General features: G+C 48.6%; 1 protein-coding gene across 7 annotated transcripts in view; it reads right to left on the reverse strand.

Annotated features, from left to right (window-relative positions):
* BCKDHB (branched chain keto acid dehydrogenase E1 subunit beta) overlaps positions 1-9,780 on the reverse strand; it is a 289,790-nt gene extending 280,010 nt beyond the window's left edge. For 5 of the 7 annotated variants that reach the window (XM_067011259.1, XM_059083877.2, XM_059083876.2 and 2 more), the window contains exon 1: positions 9,506-9,780. In XM_067011259.1, the coding sequence (XP_066867360.1) occupies positions 9,506-9,707 (202 nt within the window). In that variant the 5' untranslated portion in view covers positions 9,708-9,780. The remainder of the gene's footprint in view (positions 1-9,505) is intronic. The other 2 variants (XM_067011262.1, XM_067011261.1) reach the window with 1 other exon arrangement.
* Between the last annotated feature and the right edge of the window lie 1,143 nt (positions 9,781-10,923).

Raw genomic sequence — 10,923 nt, forward strand, 5'->3', positions numbered from 1 at the left:
GGTGGGAATGTAAACTGGTGCAGCCACTATGGAGAACAGCACAGCTGTTCCTTAAAAAACTAAAAATAGAACTACCATGTGAGAGCCTACAATCTCACTCCTGGGCATACATCCAGAGGAAACTCTAATTCGAAAAGACACAGGCACCCCAATGCTCACAGCAGCACTACTGACAACAGCCAAGACATGGAAGCAACCTGAATGTCCATCAGCAGAGGAATGGATACAGAAGATGTGGTACATGTATACACTGGAATAGTACTCAGCCATAAGAAAGAATGACGTAATGCCATTTTCAGCAACATGGATAGACCTAGAGATCGTCACACTGAGTGAAGTCAGTCAGAAAGAGAAAGACAAATATCACATGTTATCAATTATATGTGGAATCTAAAATGTGCTACAAATGAACTTATTTACGAAACAGAAATAGACTCACAAAGAAAACAAACTTACGGCTACCAAAGTGAAGGGGGGGCATAAATGAGGCGTAGACAGCAGATACAAACTACCATATATAAAATACACAAAAAACAAGGTCCTACTGTGTAGCATAGGGAACAATATTCAATATCCTGTAATAAACCGTAATGGAAAAGAATAATTTTTTTTCAATTTTAAATAAAAAATTTAAGAAACCAGATCATCATCATTGCTGCAGAGACAAAGTGGCATGTTGCAGGGATGTAAGGGACACAATAGAACATAAGGGGACAGGGGTTCTTAACTGCCTTGGGTCAGAGCTATGTGCTCAGCCCTTACAACAGTACCTGACATGCAATACGTGCTCAATAAATATCTGTTGAGTGAACAGCGGAACAGATAAACCTATGAGGCTGTTTCTTAAAAATTAAAAAACAGACAAAGCAAACTGTTCATCAACCACTTAAAAACAAAGGAATGGGACAGGAAAAAAATCTACCAATGTCACAATTCAAAGACAAATTCCAGGCCAGGGGCAGCGGGGAAGAGGTAGTACTGCAGTACCAGCTGATGAGCAGTACTCAGTGATTCTGAGTAACTATTCCGTAGGCAGCACGGGGTAGCACTGAAGGGAGAGGCCCTCAGCAGAGCTAGAGGACCTGAGATTTAATGGGTCACACAGGCGCCCCAGGAGCAGGTGTCCGGAAATAACCCAGGTCAGCAGCAGCCCATGTTGACAGTAAGTGTATCTACAGTTAGACCCTGAACAGATACAAAGAAATACAGAGCTAAGATGTGGATTAGGGTCTGCTTCAGAAAACGAAGCTTCCAGCGCTGGTCCTGCTCTGAGCTGCCTGGTGCCTGGGGTAGACCTGTGTGTCCCAGGCCCTCTGCATCGTGGCCCTCTTAGAAACCTCCACGCTGAGCACAGTGCCCGACACATACATGACAAGCAGCACACGCCTGCTGACGCGTGATGAGTGCGTGATTTCCACGGCACAAGCTGGCATGAACCGTACTGTTAAAATGGGAGATGCCTGAGAAGCTCCATGTTTTCCCCCAACAAAACCTCTTCCACCCCTCCGGACACCCTATTCTCCGGGAGTCTTTTGTTAGGAGCCACGTATATACCCCTACCCCATTCTAACCCCTATTAAAGGGTGTCCCGACCCCTACTCCATAAAGTAAGTTTTGGGGAGAATCCAAGTAACAGGGACAGAACATTTTATATTGAAATGTAAATGAAGGGTCTCCAAACGCCTTTTTTTTTTTTTTTTTTTTTTTTTTTTGCGGTACGCGGGCCTCTCACCACTGTAGCCTCTCCCGTTGCGGAGCACAGGCTCCGGACGCGCAGGCTCAGCGGCCACGGCTCACGGGCCCAGCCGCTCCGCGGCACGTGGGATCCTCCCGGACCGGGGCACGAACCCGTGTCCCCTGCATCGGCAGGCGGACTCTCAACCACTGCGCCACCAGGGAAGCCCGCAAATGCCTTTTTAAGGTGCCCGTGTTACTGCATATCCACGAAAAGGAAGACATTCACGGTTCGGGGCGAGGTGGGCTCATGCTAACATCTGCCAAAAGGCGTGACGCCCATGGTATGAGAAGCTGCAGCGCTTCCCTTACCTTTGCCGGCCCTAATCTACTCAGTCTCTGTATGATTTTTTTTTTTTTTTTTTTTTTTTTTTGGTACGCGGGCCTCTCACTGTTGTGGCCTCTCCCGTTGCGGAGCACAGGCTCCGGACGCGCAGGCGCAGCGGCCATGGCTCACGGGCCCAGCCGCTCCGCGGCACGTGGGATCCTCCCGGACCGGGGCACGAACCCGCGTCCCCTGCATCGGCAGGCGGACTCTCAACCACTGCGCCACCAGGGAAGCCCTGCGCTCTTGGCTTTTATATCCGACAGCCATCAGTCCTCCACTTGGGTGTCTTGGGCTTTTCTAACTCAGCCAGCCCAGAACTGAACTCTTGACATCCACTCCCAGAACCAGTCTTGCCCACTTTAAAAACTGCACTAGATGGCACCCAGGCGCCCAAGCCAGAAACCAAGGAGGCATCCTTGAATGTCTTCCATGTATCCATTCTTCTTATCTAATCCCCTAAATCCTACTTCCAAATATATGACTTGCAAAGTAAAGCTTAAAATCCAGCACGACTGTGTCCTATTTCCAGAACTTACCAACATTTTGCTGTTCAGGAAACCACCTCCTAGTGGCCTGTCTTAGCTCTGGCTGCTGTAACAAAATGCCATAAAACCATAGTTTGGATGGTTTAAACAACAGAAATTGATTTCTCACCATTCGGGAGGTTGGGAATTGCAAGATCAAGGTGAGTTCCCAGTGAGGACCCTCTTCCTGGTTTGCATCTTCTGGCTATATCCTCACTTGGTGGACAGAGAGGGATAATCTCTCTGCATCTCTTTTTGTAAAGGCTCTGATCCTATTCATGAAGGCTCTGCCCTCATGATCTAATCACCTCCCAATGGCCCCACCTACAAACACCATCACACTGTGGATTTGGGCTTCGACACAAGAATTTAGGGTGTGTATAAAGATTCAGGCCACAGGATCATTCATCAGAGAGCTCTACAATGAGTCCTAAAAAACACAGCAAGTCACATTATTCCTCTGCTCCAAACCCTTCAGAGGTTCCGACTGCTCCTGGAATAAAGCCCGCCTCCTCACCACGTCCACCAGGTCCTGCCTGATCTCATCCCTGCCCACCTCAGGACCCATTCTGCACCACTGCCCCCAAGGCCCAGTGCCACCAGACCGGGCTCCCTGCCCCCTCAGGACCTTCACTGGGGGTCCCTCCGTCCAGCACCCTCTTTACACCTCCTTGGATGCTCCCTTCTGACCCCTTAGTGCTTCACTAAGTGCCACCTCTTCTGAGGACCCTTGTCAGGTCTCCGTTTTTCTCTTCCCAGCACCTGAACATTTCCTTCGGGCCGTTTATTACGAGGGGGGTTGACTGAAGGGTGCGTTTGCTTGCTATTTTTTTGTCCGTCTCCCCCAGGAGACTTCAGATTCCATGAGGACAAGCCCAGACTCACACCTTTAAGCACACAGCACAGAGTAGGGCATCCGGGAGAAAATGTAAATGCACAGCATAAATGAATAAACAAACCCACACATATACACAAGGCCCGAAATCAGGGTCAGGGAGAGGCCCGGGTGTGAAGTTAGGGGAGCAACAGTGTAATGAAAGGAGCGAACACACAGCCATAAGGCAGGCCTGGCCTGGAATCTGATAGGCCACTTACCCCCCATGTGACTTTGAGAAAGTTACTTAACCACCGACATTCAGCTTCCTCCGCCGCAAAACGGGGATAATACTATTTGATGGGTAGGGCTCTTGTGAGAATTCAGTGAGATAACTCCTATCAAATGTCCCAATATTTAGGGATCATCTACTCTGCACCGGTTACCTTCCCTCTCCCCTAATTAGGGAGACCTTTCTAGCACAATGGGTGCCAGGCACCAGTAATTGTATGGATTATCTTATTGAGTGCCCCCAGCGACCCTCTGAGGCAGTACAAATGAGGGGAAAAAAGCTTATGAAGACTAATCAACATGGCCAGTGTCACAATGCTAAGTTGTAAAGTGGGGCTCAAACTCTCCAGCACAGCACAATTACTTGAGGATTAAATGAATCGATAACCTACAAGGCACCCAGAATAGCATCTGACACACGGTGAGCACTGATCAAAGTGTCTGCTGTCATTGCTAGCTCCATTCTGCGGGGTACCATGAGAGGTTTGGATGAGCGATGATAAAGTCAGTCAGAACAGGAAACACAGAGTAAGAGGAGAAAAGAGGAAGGACGTTCATCGGGGGCAATTCTACAACAGATGAGGAAAAGAGACACGGAGAGAATTCTCTGGCCCCAAGGGTTTCTACCTTTGACAGAGTTGTTTTTTGGTGCCAGATCAGAACTCAAGACCACCCTACCTCACTCATGGTGTTCTGTTCCGTCCAACACTGCCAATGCTAGAGACTGAATGTTTGGGTCCCCCCCAAATGCAGATGTTGAAACTTAACCCCCAATGTGATGGTATTTGGAGGTGAAGAGGTGGGTATGTCATGAGGGTGGAGCCCTCATGAATAGGATTAGTGCACTTACAAAAGAGACCCCAGAAAGCTCTCTTACCCCTTCCAGTACGTGAGGACACAGTGAGAAGATGGCTAAGAACCAAGAAGCAGACCCTCACCAGACACTGAATCATCTGCCAGTGCTTTGACCTTGGACTTCCAGAACTATAAGAAATAAATTTCTGTTGTTTATAAGCCACCCAGTCTACTGACATTTTTGTTACAGCAGCCCAAACGGACTAAGACATCTCAACACATCCAAAATTTAAGTCACCCTCTCCCTCTCTGAAAACGTGCTTCTCCTCTGGCGACCCTCATTTCTACCAGTGCGACCAGCACTTGACCATCCTTTCAGCCTCCCAGGTTGAAAAGGTCCAGTCACCTTCGACGCACCTTCCCCTGACTGAGCCCCCGCAGGCGAAACAGTGCCAGATCCTCCCAAGCATGCAACCATTTCCACTGACACCCTCCAAGTTCAAGTTTCTCGTGTGGACAATTACAATCTCTCTCTGACTCATCTCTCTGCCCCCTTCCCTTCCCTTCACCGATCCATTCTATAAACTTGCCCAGTAATATATAACACAAGGACATCTCAGGTCACTTTCTTGCCTAAAAACAGTCAATGACCCTCCACCGCTCACAGAACCACATTTGAATCTGTACATGATGCACTGGCGCAGTGAAAGGCACGTTAAGAGATATTCAATCTTTTCTCCTCCCCAACCTTTACTCTAGATTTAGAGGCCTCCATTTACTTTTCCTAACTTGTTTCCCACCCCTTTTTCTTCTCCTCCAAATAAACTCGCTACTTCCTGTTCCTCATATAAACGCCATGCTTTCTAACCTCTCTTTGCTTACACTGTTCCTGACCGTAAAGATTCTAATACTGGCAAGAAGGCCATCATCCCATAATACAGATTCTTCGCTACGCCATTGATCTTTGAAAGCTGCCTACCGTCCCCTACACAGGACATCCCCAACCACTGTGGCCTTCTCGACTCCTACAGTACATCTCACCCCACCTCAGGGCCTTCACCCTTGCCTGTCCTTCTTTCTTCCTGGAAAACAAACTTCCACTCTGGTCCCTGCAGAGGTGATTCCTTTATCAATCCTCACCGTGCAGCTTAAATGTCATCTTCTCAGAGTCGACCATGACCACCACTGTATTTAAGGACTCCCTTTCATGTGTCAAAATAACCAACATAAAAGAACAAAAGTTATCTGTAGCACACATGAAAGGCAGAGAGACAGTAACACAGAAAGACAGAGAGAGAATAAGTATCTTCATTAGTACCTTGAATACACAAAACATTAGTACAACAGTAGGGTGGGAGACTTGGGCGTTAGACACATCTGGGTTCAAATTCTTGTCGTGCTGCTTATCAGACTTGGGCAGGCCACCAACATCTCTATGCCTCAGTTTTCTCATCTGTAAAATGAGCATAATATTCTCCAGCTCACAAGGTTCCTGTGAGAATTACAGACTGATGTCTACCACAACACCTGGAACAGAGCAGCTGCTCAAGAATGGCAGACAGTGTTAGCACTGAGAGAAGAAATAACTCCGTGTACAATTTTTAACATACACAAAACCAAGGACCATTCAATTCACAAAACAGCAAGTAAACCTAGCAGACAAATATATGGGAAAACATTCCTCAACAGAAATGAAACAAATGCGTATTAAAACAAAGTGCAGTGAGCACAAAATACCCGACTGTGTGCGTGTGCGCGTGCGTGTGCGCGTGCGCGTGCGCTCTGCAGTCACACTCGCACGCGTGAGCACATACGATTCTGACACCAATTCCAAAGTGCATGTGTTTTTTTAACACATCACCAATCAAGTCTGCAACACCAGCTGGGTGTCCTATAATTCATCTCAACTCCTACAGATTAAGGGCTCAGCCCTACAAGACCGCCCCTCCCCCAATGCAGACGCCAACACCAAGTGGGGTCGTCACCTGTGCTTCGGACTGACCGGCTTAAGATGGGAGGTTCCCACAGCCCCTCCTTGGGTTTGATTAATTTGCTAGAGCAGTGCACAGAACCCAGAATCAGTTTACTAGATCGCTGGTTTACTATAACTATAATAAACCGTATATAACTCAGGAGCAGCCAGATAGAAGAGCTGCATAGAGCAAGGTGTGGGGGAAAAGGTGAGGCGCTTCCCTGCTCTCTGAGAACGCCACTCTCTCGGGAGCTCTCTGTTTGGGGGGCGGGGGGCAGGGTTAATTTTTAATTCTTCTTGTTTCTGGCCACACCGCGCGGCTTGCGGGATCTTAGTTCCCCAACCAGGGATCGAACCCCGGGCCCTTGGCATTGAAAGCAAGAGTCCTAACTAACCATTGGACGGCCAGGGATTTTCCTCTCCGAAGCTATCTGAGCCCTGTCCTTTGAAGTGTTAGGGAGACTTCAGTAGGCATGACTGATTGAATCATTGGCCGTTGGCAATCCACTGACCTGGAGGTCCCCCTACCCACCCCCAGAGGTCAGCAGGGTGGGACTAAAAGTTCCAAACCTCTAAGCACATGGGTCACCAGCCCCCACCCTCAGGTGAGTTAGGGGCTTAGCAAAAGTCAACAGTAACATAACTAAAAACAACTTTATTGCTCTCATCGTGGGAATTTTCAAGAGTTCTGTGCCAGGAACACAACAAAGACCAAATGTGTATTTCTTACCACAAACCACAGTATCACAGTACACCTGCGATTTCAGCACGACAGCCACCACGCACACTCTCACACCGCAAACCGAAGTATGAACTGGTGATTTGAACTATGCATTAAAAACCCATTAAAGCGTTCATATCTTCAAATCAGAAATCTCATCCCTGGGACTTTATCCTAAAGAAATAATCTCAGATACAGTACAAGATACCTGAAATGTTTCTATCTGCATTACTTACAACACAGCAAAGCTGTAACAACAAAAGCATAAAGGTAATTATTAAAAGTTTCCATTTACTTAACGGAGTGCTTCGTAGTAGTCAGAGACGGTGTTAAGTACACTATGCACGTTATCCTTACTTAGTCCTCATAACAACCTTCCAAATTAGGTATTATTAACTCCTTATAAAGAAACTGAGGCTCATAGAAGGTAAGTGGTGCGTTTAAAGTTATAGGTAACAGTGTGAAGATGGAACCTAGCCCAATCTGATTTTACAACGAAGATTTTAACCACTGAATTATACAGTGTTTCTGCTCGACGGAACACGTCTTCTTTTTTTTCTTTTGGCCGTGCCACATGGCTTGTGGGATCTTAGTCTCCCAACCAGGGATCGAACGTGGGTGCTCGGCAGTGAAAACACGGAGTCCTAACCACTGGACCTCCCAGGGAATTCCCAGAACATGTCTTCTTCCAAAGAAGGTTATAAAAACGATATAACAATATGGGAAAATGCTTCTGATTAAATAATGCAAATTGTATCTGTATTAAAACTACAATTAGGGGAAACTTTTATTCCACTCATTTTATTAGTGGAATACGTTAATTCCACTCAACTGAAAGGAAATACTTAAAGGATACACCCAAAAATACTAGCAATATTTACAGTGGTGGGTGGTGAGATTACTTTCTTTTTTTGCTTTTTTCTATTATCCGAAATATCAGTGATAAGCTTTTATTATTGCCATAATAAGAACAAACATTTTATTATCATTTTACTCAAGTTTTAGTAATTTCATAATTATGGAAGGTTAAGAAGACCTATGCTCTATTTCTCAAGTATCGGGCTAAAGTTTCTTTGCTTTGAAGATGGAATTCGAGGTCCATCTTGTTGATTAGCAAAAGTTGCTATTTGCCTTTATGGTGTCTACTAACTATTTCACAAAACCGGAACACCTCTTAGTAAATAGTTTCCACGTCCAGTTTAGCACATTGTTTAGAATAGAAGCTCTGGAATCTGAACAATTATATTCCAAAGCTGATGCTACCACTAACTCATCCGTGTAATCCAGGACAAACCGTCTCAAGACCTCATCTAACTTAACTGAAAAATGGGAGTAACAACATTACCGACCCCTTAAGGCTGTCCTAAGCGTCAAATGAGAGGATGAATGTAAACTTCTCAGCCCATGCCTGCCTGTGGTAAGTGCTCAATAAATGTTCATTTTTGTTACCCACAAGCTAATACTGGCACACTTCCCAAAATCTCAGCTCTAGCATGTGAGAAGTTATTGGCCAAGGAAAAGGTAACTGTTTTCTCATTTTTTCCAATGTTCTGATGATAGACACTGGATCTTTTGGAGATCACAGAAAACTCGCAGAAGAAACCGTAAATGTCATGCAACTGTCATACCGTGAAGTGTGAGAGGTGCTACGTGTCTTTCCCGCCGTTGGAAGCCCTCGAACGCTTCCTCTGACCGTCACCTACATCGCTTACCCCTCCTTGGCTAAGTGGCAGCCTAGCCCAGCACAATCTTAGTACTAGGCTCAGACAGGAAGCTGGATGTTTCTCATCTCTAGGAAGAAGCTGTTCTGTGACCTTGGGGAAATCAATTCAGTTACTTTAGTCCCTCCGTTTTCTCTTACCTACTAAAGCAAAAAAAAAAGCGGGGGGGTCGTTTTTTTTTTTTTAATTTAACATACCAATGCCTGTAGTTTATGGCCCAGCAATGGGCAAGCTGGGGCAACTCTGGGAGGCAGGGGGCACTTGGGAAAGCAAGGATAGAGAGCGGAGAAAGGGAAGCTGCCCCCGGCACCACCCCTCCACCCCCAGGCCCTTGCACACCTGGTATGCCTTGTCACCCACCTCGAGGGTGCCGAGGGGCTGCCTCTCGAGGGTTCGGCAGTCACAAAAATGGAGCAAGGAGGAAATCACAGTCAGACCCTAAGGTAGAACAAGGCTCCGGAGGGCAGGGCAAGGATTATGCCGGGATGCAAGGAGGTCGGCCCGCCGGACCCCGCCCAGAACAGGCAGAGCGGCACCCGTTATGACCTCCCGCGGGCCTGGGAGTCTGGGTTGCGCGAGAGCGGACAGGGCAGCCCCGAGCTCACCGTACTCCAGCGGCTCCGGGTCAGGGTGGAAAGTGAAATGAGCCACCTGCCGCCTCTGCGCCGCATCCCCGCCGGCCGAGGCGGGCTGCAGGAAGCCCCGCGGCAGCCCCGCGGCGCGCAGCCGACGCCAGGGTCCCTCGGCCCTGGCCGCGCGGAGCCGCAGTAGCCTGCCCGCCGTCGCCGCCGTCGCCGCCATCCCCATTCGCCGCCGGGGTTTGCAGGCTGCGCCGCGGCCCGCTGCCGGCAGGGAGGGCGGAGCGCCGAGGCGGGTTCCACACTGGGTGGACCGAAGGGGCGGCCCCGTGCAGCGAACCAATCGGAGCTCGGAACTCGGGGGTGGGGAAGGCGACGAGAAGAGTCAGCCGTGTTTGCCCGTTGTGCGCATGCGGCAAAGGGGCAGGTGCGCTCCAATGAGATTGCTCCTGGAGGCGGAGTCCTCCCTGTGTCGGCTGCCGGGGCGCGGGAGCGGAGCGCGGTTATGCAAAGTTCCACGCTCTACCTGGGTTGGTTCTTTTCCAACGTCATCTGCGTTGTGAGGTTCCGATGGCTTTTCCATTTTAAGATTTATATTTTCTTTTGAAATGTAATCCTTTTTTATCCTCTCCTATTCTTTACCTTTATTATCCTGTAAGTAAAGGATGGAAAGGGTTACCAATGATTGGCATTGGTTACTGGTTTTGGCTTAGAAACCTGGAGAATTTGAGAATTCATTAATTTACTTTTAAAATAATCAACTTTGTAAATTTTCCTCTTAAAAATTCAGATGTTTAGGAGCTTCCCTGGTGGCGCAGTGGTTGAGAGTCTGCCTGCCGATGCAGGGGACACGGGTTCGTGCCCCGGTCCGGGAAGATCCCACATGCCGCGGAGTGGCTGGGCCTGTGAGTCGTGGCCGCTGAGCCTGCGTGTCCGGAGCCTGTGCTCCGCAACAGGAGAGGCCACAACGGTGAGAGGCCCGCGTACCAAAAAAAAAAAAAGATAGGGTAAAGGGCTTCCCTGGTGATGCAGTGGTTAAGAATCCACCTGCCAGGGCTTCCCTGGTGGCGCAGTGGTTGAGAGTCCGCCTGCCAATGCAGGGGATACGGGTTCGTGCCCCGGTCCGGGAGGATCCCACATGCCGTGGAGCGGCTGGGCCCGTGTGCCATGGCCGCTGAGCCGGTGCGTCCGAAGCCTGTGCTCCGCAACGGGAGAGGCCACAACAGTGAGAGGCCCGCATACCACAAAAAAAAAAAAAAAAAAAGAATCCACCTGCCAACGCAGGGCACATGGGTTCGACCCCTGGTCCAGGAAGATCTCACATGCCACAGAGCAACTAAGCCCGTGCGCCACAACTACTGAGCCTGTGCTCTAGAGCCCACAAGCCACAACTACTGAACCCACGTGCCACAGCTCCTGAAGCCTGTGCGCCTAGAGCCTGTGCT

Source organism: Kogia breviceps, chromosome 13, assembly GCF_026419965.1.
Source record: "Kogia breviceps isolate mKogBre1 chromosome 13, mKogBre1 haplotype 1, whole genome shotgun sequence".
NCBI lineage: Eukaryota > Metazoa > Chordata > Mammalia > Artiodactyla > Physeteridae > Kogia > Kogia breviceps.